The following is a 17,500-nucleotide window of genomic DNA, read 5'->3' on the forward strand; positions in this document are numbered from 1 at the left end:
CCTTCCCGGGCAGGTAACCATTCAGCGTCGACGCGGCAACATCACGTTCACACGAAACGACACCCTGTCAGAATAATTGTATCTAAGTTATCACAACACTTTGTGTTTCAATGAGTTCCCGGCGAGCAGACAAAAGCTGTCTTTAATCCTACCAAGCAGAAGGCTTGTAAAACTCCACTGTGTAGGATGGGAAGCAACGTGAAGGTGTTCTGTTTCTTTCATGTATTGTAATAAACAGAGAGACATTGGCTTGACCCAAGAACTAAAAATCGGAGAGGAAGCAGGGCCTGACTCCCCTCAAGGCGACCTCTTCTTTGAACTGTTGTAATCAAAGGCGATGGCTGTTTACGACCCCTGTCCCTTAGAATCAGGGAAAGTCCAAATAAAAGAGGATGGGTACAATCTTTCGCCAGAGCGTGATGGAGACTGTACAAGAGTACAGCCCAGACACGCTCTCCTCAATTGAGCCAAATTGAATTCTGTCTCTGTTTAAAGGCCTACTGAAACCCACTACTACCGACCACGCAGTCTGATAGTTTATATATCAATGATGAAATCTTAACATTATAACACATGCCAATACGGCCGGGTTAACTTATAAAGTGACATTTTAAATTTGCCGCTAAACTTCCGGTTCGAAACGCCTCTGAGGATGACGTATGCGCGTGACGTAGCCCGGGGAACACGGGTATGCCTTCCACATTGAAGCCAATACGAAAAAGCTCTGTTTTCATTTCATAATTCCACAGTATTCTGGACATCTGTGTTCGTGAATCTGTTGCAATCATGTTCATTGCATTATGGAGAAGGAAGCTGAGCAAGCAAAGAAGAAAGTTGTCGGTGCGAAATGGACGTATTTTTCGAACGTAGTCAGCAACAACAGTACACAGCCGGCGCTTCTTTGTTTACATTCCCGGAAGATGCAGTCAAGATGGAAGAACTCGGATAACAGAGACTCTAACCAGGAGGACTTTTGACTTCGATACACAGACGCCTGTAGAGAACTGGGACAACACAGACTCTTACCAGGATTACTTTGATTTGGATGACAAAGACGCAGACGTGCTACTGTGAGTATGCAGCTTTGGCTTCTAAACATTTGATCGCTTGACCGTATGTGCGCAACTTTTTTTTGCGTATGTACGTAACTTTTTTAAAATATATAAGCTTTATGAACCTTGGGTTAGGTGAACGGTCTTTTGGGCTGAGTGATTGTGTGTGTTGATCAGGTGTTTGAATTGTATTGGCGTGTTCTATGGAGCTAGGAGCTAGCATAGGAGCTAGGAGTTAGCATAACAAAGACGTAGGTGTTTTTATGCAGGATTAATTTGTGTCATATTAAATATAAGCCTGGTTGTGTTGTGGCTAATAGAGTAAATATATGTCTTGTGTTTATTTACTGTTTTAGTCATTCCCAGCTGAATACCAGGTACCGTGAGTATGCAGCCTTGGCTGCTAAACATTTGATAGCTTGACCGTATGTGCGCGTCACGTACGTAACTTTTTAAAAATATATAAGCTTTATGAACCTTGGGTTAGGTGAACGGTCTTTTGGGCTGAGTGATTGTGTGTGTTGATCAGGTGTTTGAATTGTATTGGCGTGTTCTATGGAGCTAGGAGCTAGCATAGGAGCTAGCATAACAAACACACAGGTGTTTTTATGCAGGATTAATTTGTGGCATATTAAATATAAGCCTGGTTGTGTTGTGGCTAATAGAGTATATATATGTCTTGTGTTTATTTACTGTTGTAGTCATTCCCAGCTGTATATCAGGTCACCCCCGGCTCTCACAGCATCTTCCCTATCTGAATAGCTTCAACTCCCCACTAGTCCTTCACTTGCACTTTACTCATCCACAAATCTTTCATCCTCGCTCAAATTAATGGGGAAATTGTCGCTTTCTCGGTCCGAATCTCTCTCACTTCATGCGGCCATCATTGTAAACAATAGGGAACTTTGCGTATATGTTCAACTGACTACGTCACGCTACTTCCGGTAGGGGCAAGCCTTTTTTTTATCGGATACCAAAAGTTGCAATCTTTATCGTCGTTGTTCTATACTAAATCCTTTCAGCAAAAATATGGCAATATCGCGAAATGATCAAGTATGACACATAGAATAGATCTGCTATCCTCGTTTAAATAAAAAAAATTCATTTCAGTAGGCCTTTAATTCCTTGCTTTTTGTCTTGTTTAATAGAGGTCATCAGTGTTTGAACCTGACAACCCACAATAAGACATCAGGGAGAGCACGCGCGCTTGGGCTCCAGCTTGGACCTCGCATGGAGGAACATCTGGCTGTGGTTAGCCCGGACTGGGGGGCGGGGGGCGGCCCTGGTGCTGTGGAAAGAGGAGATCCGGCTGACTTGGGCCCATCCAAACATTCCTGTTGTGCACTGACAAGTCCGCGGGGACACTTGTAATACACAATGTTTCTCTTTCTGCAAAGTTCACCTTGAAACATGCACAATGGAAACACGTCTACTTGGGCGTTCAGCCGCCTTTCAGTGCGTACATCACGAAGTGTAAATTAGTATTGTTGGCGCTTTTTGGATGAGGTTTTTTACTGGGTTTTATGGGCGGAATAAAAGACCTCCCATTGGTTCCGCTGTAAGCGGACTTTTATTTCAGTTTATTCACCAGTTAGAATGCTTTAAAAAAAAAAAATTACATCTGTCATCATGTCTTTCATAATGATTGTGAACGATTGGCAAAAATCCCAAAAAAGTGCAGTTCCCCTTTAAGATATGATGATGACCACAGTTTGACCCAAGAACTGACTCTCTCTATTTACCATATTTTTAGAGCGCACTTGATTATAAGGCGCACTGCCGATGAGCGGGTCTATTTTCATGCAAAAGGCGCACCAAAGGGGGTCATATTATGAATTTTTTCTACATGTAAACACTTCCTTGTGGTCTACATAACATGTAGTGGTAGTTCTTTGGTCAAAATGTTGCATAGATGATGTTTTACAGATTATCTTCAAGCCGCTTTCTGACCGTCTCTTCAGGATGCGCCGTTTTGTGGACGCTCTTGTTTACGTGCCTCCACTTTGACAGCGTCTTCGCCCTGTCGTGTTTGTTGTACCGGTAGTTTTTAGCACTTCCGTAGCGAGTCTAGTGACAGATATAAGTCAGAACTGTAGCTACTTTGTAATACAAAGGATGGAGAAAGAGAAGGAACTTAAGGACTAGGGCGCAGACTATAATGGAGGGCGCGCGTACAGTTTTAGGACTTATGCAGATCCCAAATACACATCAGCAGGTACCAAGGGGTAAGAAAAGTTGTTTTTGAATAATAGGTCAAAACTAGGGCTGCAACTAACGATTAATTTGATAATCGATTAATCTGTTGATTACCTCAATTAATCGAATATAATCGGATAAAAGAGACAAACTACATTTTTATCCTTTCTAGTATTTTATTGAAAAAAACAGCATACTGGCACCATACTTATTTTGATTGTTTCTCAGCTGTTTGTACATGTTGCAGTTTATAAATAAAGGTTTATAAAAAAAAATAAAAAAAAAAAAAAAAAAAAATTAAAATAGCCTCTGCACATGCACATAGCATAGATCCAACGAATCGATGACTAAATTAATCGCCAACTATTTTTATAATCGATTTTAATCGATTAGTTGTTGCAGCCCTAGTCGAAACAAAACGTCAGATAATATGCCATTGGTGTCCTTATACACACACCATAACAACACTTGTATGTTGAAGCACAGTACGTCTTACTATGGTAGCCGTAATGGTCTGACAATACATAAAGTGATGCGGCTTCATAGCTTACCAAAGCCGTACTAAAACATTATGACAGATTTTTGAGCGCAGTGTGGAATGTTCTACATTCTTAATGACACATCAAAGTTTTGGGCTTTCTTGCTTACCTGTACTGTACTTGCTAGCGTCATTTATTGAACAACCTTCAGTCCACACGTAGCACTTATGTGTGACTGCCATCGACTGGTCACACTTATCATTACACCACGTACCAAATAAATTTGCTGCGAGGTCGGTATGCGAACCCAGAATGATTCTGTACATTTTTGGGATATTAAAAAGGATTTTAAGTGCGCCTTATGGTCCGAAAAATACCATACTTCCTTTCGTGAGGGAGGGAATGTTCCCAAACAAGAAAAAGGGTCAACCGATGTGTTCGACCTTACTGCATTGCCAAGTTGTCTGCCATTCCGTGTGAAACATTTTGAGGCCAAAAACCAAACAAGGCGGCGAGGTCAAAGTCCCACCCGAGTCACGCGTAATACCACTTTGACCACTTGGCATCAAAGTCTTCAAAAGAGGTCAGCGGTCTTATCTGGGCTGGTCAATGAGTTGTGATTGGAGATAAAAATGTTCTGTCGAGTGACAGCGTAAAGGTCGCTTTCCCGTTATCGAACTTTTGACACCACCTTTAATTGATTTGACCTATAAATGCTGAGATCTTTCTTCTTCAACGCCCAAAGATACTTTTTTCTCATGGTTTTGTAGCAGGAGCAATAATCCATCATGGTAACAGACTGGATTAACGTTCCACCCTAAACTAGGTCAACCTTCAAAGCGTTTTTTTTTTTTTTTAATGACTTGAACTTTCCCTTAATGTTTTTGAAAACGATGCCACAGAAGACATCAAAGACTGCAAGATCACAGCATATCATAACAACATATAACATGTTTTTGGTGTGGCTGCCAGTTGTTTAATGACAGGTGCGACAGTGACATTACAGTGAAAGCTTCATTTTTTTAGAGGATTTGTTTTTCCGAGTACAATTTTCGGCTGTCATTTTCGATGACGTAATGCCACAAGTCTGGTGGTCCACATATAATCCCGCAGAAAGGGCGTGTTGTTAGAATAATTATGTGTAAGTTATCACACAACTCTTATGCTTAAAGGCCGTTGCTGTAGTTATCATCAATTGTGCTGGAGTTGTACTTTTCTATCTGTGCAAAGGGACATCGTCTCGTATCAGTGTTTGTGTCCAGAACCGGCCTGCTGACTGCCAAGGACGAACATCGAGTGCCATGACGCAGACAAAGCAGAGACGGGGCGATATCACGAGTGTCAGTACATCTGCATTTCATGAATAGTCATGTCTAACTGGGGCTGCTGAGATTACACCCCCTTCCTTCAGAGGCAGCTTCAGTGATGTAACCAGGGACCTCCCAAATAAATAGAGGAGCACGCGGGACTGTACCTTAGAGCAGTGGTCCCCAACCTTTTTGAAGCTGCGGACCGGTCAACGCTTGAAAATTTGTCCCAAGGACCGGTGGGTGGGGGTGTATTTAAAAAAAAAAAAAATTTTTTTTTTTTTTTTACATAAATAAATACAATCATGTGTGCTTACGGACTGTATCCCTGCAGACTGTATTGATCTATTTTGATATATAATGTATATATTGTGTTTTTATGTTGATTTCATTCAAAAAAATTCAAAAAAAATTTAAAATATCTTGTGTGGCCCGGTACTTCTTGGGTACTGATTAATGCGAAGGGCTACCAGTTAGATACACACTTAAATAAATTGCCAGAAATAGCCAATTTGCTCAATTTACCTTTAACTCTGTTATTATTTATAATTAATGATATTTACACTTAGTTGAATGGTTTAAAAGAGGAGAAAACACCAAAAAAAGACAATTAAATTTTGAAACATAGTTTATCTTCAATTTCGACTCTATAAAATTCAAGATTCAACCGAAAAAAAGAAGAGAAAAACTAGCTAATTCGAATCTTTTTGAAAAAATTAAAAAAAGAATTTATGGAACATCATTAGTAATTTTTCCTGATTAAGATTAATTTTAGAATTTTGATGACATGTTTTTAAATAGGTTAAAATCCAATCTGCACTTTGTTAGAATATATAACAAATTGGACCAAGCTATATTTCTAACAAAGACAAATCATTATTTCTTCTAGATTTTCCAGAACAACATTTTTAAAAGAAATTAAAAAGACTTTGAAATAAGATTTAAATTTGATTCTACAGATTTTCTAGATTTGCCAGAATATTTTTTTTGAATTTTAATCATAATAACTTTAAAGAAATATTTCACAAATATTCTTCGTCGAAAAAACAGAAGCTAAAATGAAGAATTAAATCAAAATTTATTTATTATTCTTTACAATAAAAAAATAAATTTACTTGAACATTGATTTAAATTGTCAGGAAAGAAGAGGAAGGAATTTAAAAAGGTAAAAAAGGTATATGTGTTTAAAAATCCTAAAATCATTTTTAAGGTTGTATTTTTTCTCTAAAATTGTCTTTCTGAAAGTTATAAGAAGCAAAGTAAAAAAATGTATGCATTTATTTAAACAAGTGAAGACCAAGTCTTTAAAATATTTTCTTGGATTTTCAAATTCTATTTGAGTTTTGTCTCTCTTAGAATTAAAAATGTCGAGCAAAGCGAGACCAGCTTGCTAGTAAATAAATAAAATTAAAAAAATACAGGCAGCTCACTGGTAAGTGCTGCTATTTGAGCTATTTTTAGAACAGGCCAGAGGGCTACTCATCTGGTCCTTACGGGCTACCTGGTGCCCGCGGGCACCGCGTTGGTGACCCCTGCACTAGAGAATAAAGAGTGCTTGAAACTCCGCATGTCAACATCTCCGTTCGGTGCCACACCCACAAAATGCCAAAGCAACCATTCCCAGATCAACACCGTATGAAACAAATAGTCAACAACAGAAGAAGATAACGTCCGCAGGAACCTACCACATAGTGAAGGACATACACTATTTGATTTCCTATTATGCAGCTCATTTTTATTTGACACTTATTGATATATCTTGTGTGACATCATGCACAAAAGTGCACTTTATTGGTTTTTAAACTATTGTAGTGGCGTTCTGTACAAAAAGTACAGTAGTGTTGTTTTGATATGTCATCTTAGTGACATCATGCACAAAAGTGCACTCATAGCTTGTTTTAAAATGTCTCTGACAATCTTGCACTTTCTGTTTTGGAAATGACACGAATGTTTGTGCCACTGCTTAATAACTGTTTAATAAATACACTTTTGCTAAATTGACTTAGTTGTGGTTTCCCTCTCTGCATGAAAGTTTAAAAGTAGCATATATTAATGCAGTATGAAGAAGAATGTTTTAATGTAGACACATAGAATCATCATACTGCTGTGATTATATGCATCAAGTGTTCATTCAAGGCTAAGGCAAAAATATGGAGATATGGCTTAAAAATATCCAGATATTAATAAAAGGACATATTGCCCAGCCCTAGGTCAAATGCAGAGGTTAATTTCACCACACCTAGTGTATGTGTGTGTGTGTGTGTGTGTGTGTGTGACTATCAGTGGTACTTGAACTTTTTAACTTAATATATCAAGGTGACAAGCAGATATGGAAGTCTCCACGCCACATTAAAAAGATGTCAGATCCAACCTGAATTTGACACTTTATAGTTTAGAATAGTTTAGCGCGGGCCCGGGCAATTATTTTGACTCAGGGGCCACATTTTAGAGAAAAAAATGTGTCTGGGGGCCGGTATATGTATTTTTAGGAACACTAATACAAAACCTCACAATAATGTCTGATTGAATGCTAAAAACGTTATGACAGACCAACCTTAAAAAACGTAATGGAATTTCACATGTTTCTATGAACGATAAAACACTGAATATTGAAAAAATATGAACGTCACACCACCTTCGAATCGACATATTTGACAATGAAGTGAAACGCAACAAAAATGCAACAAACGTGAAATATGAAGGGTACAAAAAAAACCCCAGCTATAATCTGATGTTTGCTGAATTTCCCCCAGGGATCAATAAAGTACTTTCTATTCGATATATCACTAAGCTTTAGAACTTTGTTGTGAAAATCTCCTTCCGCGTCTGTGGAAACGCTTCCCGCCCACACTGCTTGGTGCCTCGTCTGAGCTGCTGTGACGTATATGACCATAGTAACTAATTAGATTACCATAGTAACTAATTAGATTACCATAGTAACAGATATATCATTCATAAGCGCAGATTCCAACCATTAAAATACTTTGTATAATTGAAGACTTACGGTCATTAGAAAACATGACTGCACATCGTAATGGCAGCTACAGTTTCCGTCTTAAAGGCCTACTGAAAGCCACTACTACCGACCACGCAGTCTGATAGTTTATATATCAATGATGAAATCTTAACATTGCAACACATGCCAATACGGCCGGGTTAGATTAGTAAAGTGCAATTTTAAATTTCCCGCTGAAAACGTCTCGGTATGATGACGTTTGCATGTGACGTCTCGGATTGTAGCGGACATTTTGGGACACTATTGTGGCCAGCTATTAAGTCGTCTGTTTTCATCGCAAAATTCCACAGTATTCTGGACATTTGTGTTGGTGAATCTTTTGCAATTTGTTTAATGAACAATGGAGATAGCAAAGAAGAAAGCTGTAGGTGGGAAGCGGTGGGAAGCGGTGGGAAGCGGTGTATTAGCGGCCGGCTGCAGCAACACAAACACGTAGCCGGTGTTTCATTGTTTACATTCCCGAACGATGACAGTCAAGCTTTACCATTGGCCTGTGGAGAACTGGGACAACAGAGACTCTTACCAGGAGGACTTTGAGTTGGATATGCGCTACCGTGAGTACGCAGATGCGGCTTCCAAACATTTGATCGCTTGCCCGTACGTGCGTGCCGCTATGTGCATGTCACGTACCTAACTTTGGGGAAATATATGTGCTGTATGAACTTTGCGGAGGTGAACGGTACTTTGGGCTGTGGGATTGAGTGTGTTGTGCGGGTGTTTGATGATTTGTATTGGCGGGTTATATGGACAGGAGGGGGGAGGTGTTTGTTATGCAGGATTAATTTGTGGCATATTAAATATAAGCCTGGTTGTGTTGTGGCTAATAGAGTATATATATATGTCTTGTGTTTATTTACTGTTTTAGTCATTCGCAGCTGAATATCAGGTCCCACCCGCCTCTCACAGCATCTTCCCTATCTGAATTTCCACTGCCCTCTAGTCCTTCACTCTCACTTTACTCATCCACAAATTTTTCATCCACGCTCAAATTAATGGGGTAATTGTCACTTTCTCTGTCCGAATCTCTCTCGCCCCATTGTAAACAATGGGGAATTGTGAGGAATACTAGCTCCTGTGACGTCACGCTACTTCCGGTACAGGCAAGGCTTTTTTTATCAGCGACCAAAAGTTGCGAACTTTATCGTCAATGTTCTCTACTAAATCCTTTCAGCAAAAATATGGCAATATCGCGAAATGATCAAGTATGACACATAGAATGGATCTGCTATCCCTGTTTAAATAAGAACATCTCATTTCGGTAGGCCTTAAAAGATCTAAAAACAAATATTTGGGAATGTCCGGCGGACCAGATTGAAAAGCTCAACGGGCCTTAATTTGCCCAGGTCTGGTTTAGCGTTTGTTTATGTTCTCACAAGAATAATTCATCATTTTCAATGAGATCTCAGCAATGTTGTGAAACATCCCAAGAGGAAGTTAGTCAGTTTCCTCCAAAAGGGGAAGTGACTCCGTATCATTTCCTCTTTTTATTCTTAAAATGGGTGGATGAACCGGGGAGAGTTTCTTCTTACCTCCCAGCGGCCACAGGTCATGAAGAAGAGGGCGAAGGGAATGGCGGTGCCGGACATGGCGTGGGTGGACGGCATGCTGTACTCGGAGTTGTAGAACATCTCCACTTTGACCACAGGAGGCGAGGCGGGTCTGGACCAGCGGAAGACGTCCTTGGTGCACTGACCCAGGTACATGACCCACACCCACACCATGATGAGCCGCCGGCTCACAAAGGCGTCCACGTTCCACAGAAGGAAGGGGAAGAAGGTGATGTAGAAGAACTCGTTGCCCAGCTCGGTTCCGAAGGTAAACAGGTAGTACAAGAAGCGGTTCTCCACCCGAAACTCTTGGCCGGCGTCACCCGTCAAGGAGTTTCTGCGGAGGGGCTTGACCGTGCCGGCTTCCCCGGCTCCATCCGTCGTGGCCCCGCTGTGCTCAGCCACGCCGGCGGGAAGGGAGCCGTTGTGGGGAGAGTTCTTTAAACCGGCAGTCCTCTTCCGAACCGTCCCCGTTTCCTCCGCGTCCAGTTGGTGGTAGCAAGCCCCGTTGTTGTGCGCCTCGCTCGGCTCCGCTTCGCCGCCGCCGCCCCCGGAGAACGTCCCTCGCACCCCGCAAATGTGCTGGAAGCGAGCGACCAGGTGGGGGTCTCGTAGGAAGCGGAGGAGCTCCAGCAAGCGGCTACTTTTCTCCATGCTTGGAGGGCGGCTCGGCGGCCAGCGCGCGGCGGAAAGAGGAGGCGGTCGCTCGGCTACTTCGGCCGCACGGTGGACGGACGACGGAGGCTAGCTGGTGATAGCATTAGCTTGGCCAAAACGAGCCGCGACTTGTTTTCCGACTATGACGACTTAAAAGCGGCGAGACGTGCCCGTCAAAAAGACATTGTTGTTTAAAAAGGCAAGTTAATAAACACCAAAATGTTGGTTCTTGCTCATCCTAGTGCTCGCTGGTAGGTCGTCCTCTCCGCTGGTGGCTCTTGCTCGAATGACAACACTTTGCTTACTCGCACCCGCCTTTCTTCTTCTTCTTCTTCTTCTTGTTTCACGGCGGTTGCAAACTAAGTTGGTGCATTACCGCCACCCTCCGGATGTGAGTGATCCTGCCACTCTGTGCCTGCAGGCGGCTTCACAACATCGTCTCCTTCGGTAAATATTTAATGTTATTAAATGTTATTATGCTAACACTGTTGAATGCATAGGCGCCGATTTACATTTATGTGTGTATTAGTGTACCGGTACCAAAAGTATTTCGGTATTTTTCGGTATTTTTCGGTACTTTTCGGTACTTTTCGGTACTTTTCAAAATAAAGGGGACCACAAAAAATGTCATTATTTGCTTTATTTTAACAAAACAATTTTTTACGGTACATTAAACAAAGGTTTATTATTGCAATGTTGTCCTTAAATAAAATAGTGAACATACAAGACAACTTGTCTTTTAGTATAAGTAAACAAACAAAGGCTCCTAATTTAGCTGCTGACGTATGCAGTAACATATTGTGTCGTTTTCCATTCTATTATTTTGTCAACATTGTGAGGGACAAGCTGTAAAAACGGATTATTAATCCACTTGTTTATTTACTGTTAATATCTTCTTGTTTTCTGTTTCAACATGTTCTATCTACACTTCTATTAAAATGTGATAATCACTTATTCTTATGTTGTTTGATACTTTACATTAGTTTTGGATGATACCACAAATCTGGGCATCAATCCGATACCAAGGATCATACATTGGTCATATTCAAAGTCCTAACACTGTTCAAAACACAGGCGCCGATCTACATTTCTGTGTGTGTTAGTGTTGTCCAGATACCAATATTTTGGTACCGGTACCGGTACTAAAAGTATTTCGGTATTTTTCTGTACTTTTCGGTACTTTTCTAAATAAAGGGGACCACAAAAAATGTCATTATTGGCTTTATTTTAACAAAAAAAAAATTGACGGTACATTAAACAAATGTTTATTATTGCAATTTTGTCCTTAAATAAAATAGTGAACATACAAGACAACTTGTCTTTTAGTAGTACGTAAACAAACAAAGGCTCCTAATTTAGCTGCTGACATATGCAGTAACATATTGTGTCATTTATCTACCTATTATTTTGTCAACATTATTAAGGACAAGTGGTAGAAAATGAATTATTAGTCTACTTGTTCATTTACTGTTAATATCTGCTTGTTTTCTGTTTCAACATGTTCTATCTACACTTCTGTTAAAATGTAATAATCACTTATTCTTCTGTTGTTTGATACTTTAAATTAGTTTTGGATGATACCACAAATTTGGGCATCAATCCGATACATTGGTCATATTCAAAGTCCTAACACTGTTGAATGCACAGGCGCCAATCTACATTTCTGTGTGTATTAGTGTTGTCCCAATACCAATATTTTGGTACCGGTACCAAAAATATTTCGGTATTTTTCAGTACTTTTCGGTACTTTTCTATATAAAGGGTACCACAAAAAATGTCATTATTGGCTTTATTTTAACAAAAAAATCTTACGGTACATTAAACAAATGTTTCTTATTGTGAAGTGAAGTGAAGTTAATTATATTTATATAGCGCTTTTCTCTAGTGACTCAAAGCGCTTTTACATAGTCCAATTATAAATATTACATATTGCAATTTTGTCCTTAAATAAAATAGTAAACATACAAGACAACTTTAGTAAGTAAACAAACAGAGGCTCCTAATTTAGTCTGCTGACATATGCAGAAACATATTGTGTCATTTTGCATTCTATTATTTTGTCAACATTGTTAAGGACAAGTGGTAGAAAATGTATTATTAATCTAATTGTTCATTTACTGTTAATATCTGCTTATTTTCTCTTTTAACATGTTCTATCTACACTTCTGTTAAAATGTAATAATCAGTTATTCTTCTGTTGTTTGATACTTGACATTAGTTTTGGATGATACCACAAATTTGGGTATCAATCCGATACCTAGTCGTTACGGGATCATACATTGGTCATATTCAAAGTCCTCATGTGTCCAGGGACATAGTTCCTGAGTTTATAAACATAATATATATTTTTAAAAAACGAAAGAAGATTTTGTGATGTGGCTTTGTTAATTATAGACTATGTGATTTGTGACTTTTATATTATACAGCATCTCTACTCTGAGCCTCTCCCAGATGACAGAGTTCCTCACCCTATCTCTGAGGGTGATCCCAGACTCATTTCTGCCGCTGGTATTCTCGACCTTGTCTTTTCGGTCATTGCCTAAATCTCGTGACCATATGTGAGGGTATAGGAATGTAGGCCGAAAGGTAAATCGAGAGCTTCGCCCTCTGGCTCAGCTTCCTCTTCACCACAACAGACCAGAGGTGGAGTTTAGTTTGTCTAGATATGATCAAAACTATAAACTATAAGTCAAGCTTTTTCAGTGTTTTTAAACCGGTTCTAAATCATTAAGTCTAATGTGAGAAATTAGGTCTTATTTGAATATTTAAATTCTATATCGACCACTGATTCTCAAACTGTGCTACACGTACAACCATCCATCCGTTAATTTTCTCCCGCTTATCCGAGTCCGGGTCGCAGGGGCAGCAGTCTAAGGCCAGACTTCCCTATCCAAGGCCACCTCCTCTTAGTCCACTGGGGCAACATGCCCTAGGGGTTCTTAGGCCAGCTGTGAGTCCCAGCACTGCCCCGAGGCCTCCTCCCAGTTGGACATGCCCGAAACACCTCACCAAGCATCCGTAGTAGATGCCCAAGCCACCTCAGCTGGCTCATCTCGACGTGAAAGAGCAGCGGCTCAACTCTGAACCTCTCCCAGATGACCGAGCTCCTCACCCTGTCTCTGGGGGTGATCCCAGACTAATTTCTGCTGCTTGTATTCTCGATCTTGTCCTTTCGGTCATTGCCCAAAGGTCGTGACCATAGGTGAGGGTAGGAACGTAGACTGACAGGTAAATCACAGGCCGGTACAGGGGCTGCATCACTGCTAAATGTAGACGCTGCGCCGATCCTTTGGTCAATCTCGTGTTCCATTCTTCCCTCACTCGTAAACAAGACCCCGAGATACTTGGACTCCACTACTTGAGGCAGAACTTCACTGTCAACACGGGGGGCGCAGTCCAACCTTTTCCGACTGATAACCATGGCCTCAGATTTGGAGTTGCTGATTCTCATCCCAGCAGCTTCACATTGGGCTGAAAACAGCCCCAGTGAACGCTGGAGGTTCCAGCCTGATGGAGCCAATCATCTGCAGAAAGCAGAGATGCGATCCCCTGGCCACCGAACTGGAAACCCTCCTCAACCTGACTGCAGCAATACATTTTGTCCATAAAAATAATGAACCGGACCGGTGACAAAGAGCAGCCCTGGCGGAGTCCAATTTGTCCACTGTGAACATGTCTGACTTGCGACCGGCAATGCGAACAAGACTCCTGCTCCGATTGTACAGGGACCGAATGGCCCGTAGCAACGGACCCTGGACCCTGTACTCCTGGAGCAGCCCCCACAGGACACTGCGAGGGACACGGTTGAATGCCCTCTCCTTCTAGTGGTACGGCAAATAATCAGTTGATAAAGCACAGCATTATTATTTTTGCTATGTTCAAAAACAGCGTGAATATCCACTGAATCACTTTCCAAGAATACACAAAGTAGCACAAGGCTGCGGGTATTTAAGTGGAAGGTTCAATGTTTTTGAGTTTTCACCCTTGAGGGATATTAGTTATGTCATTGAACATAGTATCTTCAGAGCGACGGCATTACATAAAAGAGTATTTGTACTTCAGAAGAAGAGCTTTATTGGACCACGGCACACAGAAAGGCATTGGATGACAGACACACACTGAACATCCCTTCATACATTGTAACAATCATAAAGGACTGATTGGTCAAATATCAACAGTGCAACAATTATTTCATCAAAATATATATATTTGTGATAAAATATTCAATTTCTCTTTGATATTTTGTTGTATTTTCACAGGAGTCATAGGAATAAACACTGTTAAAGACCATGAACTGACAGATTAACAGAACGCTTCAGCAAGGATGAACGAGTTGTTGACACGAAACAGACTTTACAGAGCACATTGATTGATTGAACCAGCCGTTAAAACTCTCCAAGACGTAAGAAACTATAAAATGTACAAATTTAAAGAGACGCTGCTTTAAAATACTTTTTTTCAACCTTTTATCCAGCAAACAAAACCATCCTTGGAAAGAATATGGCTGCAGTGGCCGGCTTTCTCCAGCAGAGAGCAGCAGAGAGCCAGGGGAGACAAGCGAGCGGCCACAGGGGAGCGTCACTTTCCCCAAGGGCAAGATGGACTTTGAACGATGTCACAGACAGAAACATGAACGATAAGAAAGAAATCTTCACAGGAGCATCCAAAGGTCCCTGAAGGAGCTCACTTCAGAGCAAGAGAAGAAGTCCATCAGTGGTGCTGGGACAGCTTGGCCTTTGGTCCTGAGGCAGAGGAACAATGGCTGTCCCTCAGCTTCTAGAAGCTTCTGGTGCTTCATTCACGGTCGGTTTCTCAGCGTTCGGACACCATCGCGGCCGTCGTCAGCCGGGGTCGTCCAAGTTGTACAGCAGCAGCCGGTGATCCGCTTCCAGCGGTTCCAGGCCCGGGCCGGAGTCCAGCGTGCAGAGGCAGCCTGCCGACGGACAGCACGGCACCAGGCGGTAACGCTGCAGCTCCTCGAGGCTCAGCGACGGCGAGCAGCAGTCGCCGACCAGCACTTTCACCCGCTTGTTGTCGGAGTACATGCCGCCCTCGTCCACCATCCCCTCTTCCTCCTCTACGTCATCATCCTCCCCCTCATGGTGGATCTTCCTCAGCAGGTTGTTGATGAGGACGGAGCGCCGCAGGTAGGCCTCGGGGTCGTCCAGGAACCTCAGCTTCTCCAGGGACAACTTGAGGATGCAGCCCCTGTCCTCCTGCAGGATCAGGTTCTGCACAGCCGAGAGACACAACAAGACAATTGAAGGCAACAACAAAGAAGTTTTTAATCATCCATTCTGCCCTCACAGCCACGGTATCATCTGCATCGGAACAAGAGGAACACGCTGACATTTGAATAAACGAGAGCAGACAACGCGAGGTACTTTTTGAAAATATCCTCGTAGGCGTCCGTGCAGAACCTCCTCCTCCGCATATTTCCTCTTGAAGTAAGCGACTTTCGACGTCGTTGAATGGTTTGGTCTCTCTCCAGAGGGAAGAGGCTGCTGCAAGACACGCATTCATCAGCACCATCAGAAGAGAGCACGTTCACCCACAGCTGAAGTGCGAACCTTCGCTTGGCTTAGTTCGGCGTAGCTGCTGCTGGTCCACAGGTGGTCTGAAAGCCTGGAAGTGTGTCGGACGAGCTGGAGCTTCACATCCTCCTCACGCTCCTGCAGGGAAACAAGCCAGGTTGTAAAGTTCTGTTTCCAAGCTGAATGTTCAATCAGTCCCGAGATGAGGAGGGGGGGATCTTTGGGCACCTAACCATTTGATCCGAATCCCATTCCTGGGGTGACGATTCGATTCAGACCAATTCAAACCAATTCTTGCAATGTAATATTTGGTATAATAATTATAATGACACTTTTTCAAAATAGGCTACAAGTTGGAGAAGCTCCCTCTGGTTGCATGGAGATGGCCTAAAAAGGTATTACATACACTTGTAAAGAACATAATGTCATGGCTGTCTTGAGTGTCCAATACTTTCTACAACTCTTATTTTGTTGTGATAGAGTGATTGGAGCACATACTTGTTGGTCACAAAAAACATTCATGGAACTTGGTTCTTTTATGAATTTATTATGGGTCTACTGAAAATGTGAGAAAATGTGCTGGGTCAAAAGTATACATACAGCAATGTTAATATTTGCTTACATGTCCCTTGGCAAGTTTCACTGCAATAAGGTAATTTTGGTAGCCATCCACAAGCTTCTGCTTGAATTTTTGACCACTCCTCTTGACAAAATTGGTGCAGTTCAGCTAAATTTGTTGGTTTTCTGACATGGACTTGTTTCTTCAGCATTGTCCACACGTTTAAGTCAGGACTTTGGGAAGGCCATTCTAAAACCTTCATTCTAGCCTGATTTAGCCATTACTTTCCCACTTTTGACGTGTGTTTGGGGTCAATGTCCTGTTGGAACACCCAACTGCGCCCAAGACCCAACCTCCGGGCTGATGATTTTAGGTTGTCCTGAAGAATTTGGAGGTAATCCTCCTTTTTCATTGTCCCATTTAAAGCACCAGTTCCATTGTCAGCAAAACAGGCCCAAAGCATAATACTACCACCACCATGCTTGACGGTAGGAATTATGTTCCTGGGATTAAAGGCCTCACCTTTTCTCCTCCAAACATATTGCTGGGTATTGTGGCCAAACAGCTCAATTTTTGTTTCATCTGACATCAAATGGACAAAGATTAGACCTTCTAGAGCACATATGTCAGAGTCAAGGCCCGCGGGCCATATCCGGCCCGCGAGAAGGTTTTTTACGGCCCTTGGGATGATCTTGATTTATTATTAGAACCGGCCCGCAGACCGCAGATCTTTTACACGCACCAAGCGGATGCCGGTCCAAGGTTCCGAAAGGGGGCGAGCGGCCCGCCGGGACGCGCCTGCCGGCCGAAGGGCTGCAGCCCGGCCGTCAGTCGCGGAGCCCGCCGTGCCACGCGCGCCAAGGGGGCGGGCCGAAACCCGGCCCCGAGGCCCTGAGACTTCTGCTTTGTTTCCCCAAACCGCGCGTCACCGCCGGGCCCGCACCACCGTCGGGCTGCAGCCCGAGCGTCGGTGGCGGAACCCGTCATGTGCCGCGCGCGCCAAGCGGAGCGGGGGGGTCAAGCGGGCCGAAACCCGCAGGCCACCCCCTCACCACGAGGCCCTGAGACTTCTGCGTTTGACCCCTACGCGCGGCCCGTCGGGACGCGCCCGCCGTCAAGCCACGAGGGCCAGCCGTCGGGTCGCGGAGCCCGC

At 42.5% G+C, this 17,500-nt stretch overlaps 1 protein-coding gene across 1 annotated transcript in view; it reads right to left on the bottom strand.

Annotated features, from left to right (window-relative positions):
* sgpp1b (sphingosine-1-phosphate phosphatase 1b) overlaps nt 1-10,550 on the bottom strand; it is a 35,167-nt gene extending 24,617 nt beyond the window's left edge. Inside the window, exon 1 of the mRNA XM_062035058.1 lies at nt 9,580-10,550. Coding sequence (XP_061891042.1) covers nt 9,580-10,251 — 672 coding nt within the window. The 5' untranslated portion in view covers nt 10,252-10,550. The remainder of the gene's footprint in view (nt 1-9,579) is intronic.
* Nucleotides 10,551-17,500: the final 6,950 nt, after the last annotated feature.

Source organism: Entelurus aequoreus, linkage group LG23 (genome assembly GCF_033978785.1).
Source record: "Entelurus aequoreus isolate RoL-2023_Sb linkage group LG23, RoL_Eaeq_v1.1, whole genome shotgun sequence".
NCBI classification, from domain to species: domain Eukaryota; kingdom Metazoa; phylum Chordata; class Actinopteri; order Syngnathiformes; family Syngnathidae; genus Entelurus; species Entelurus aequoreus.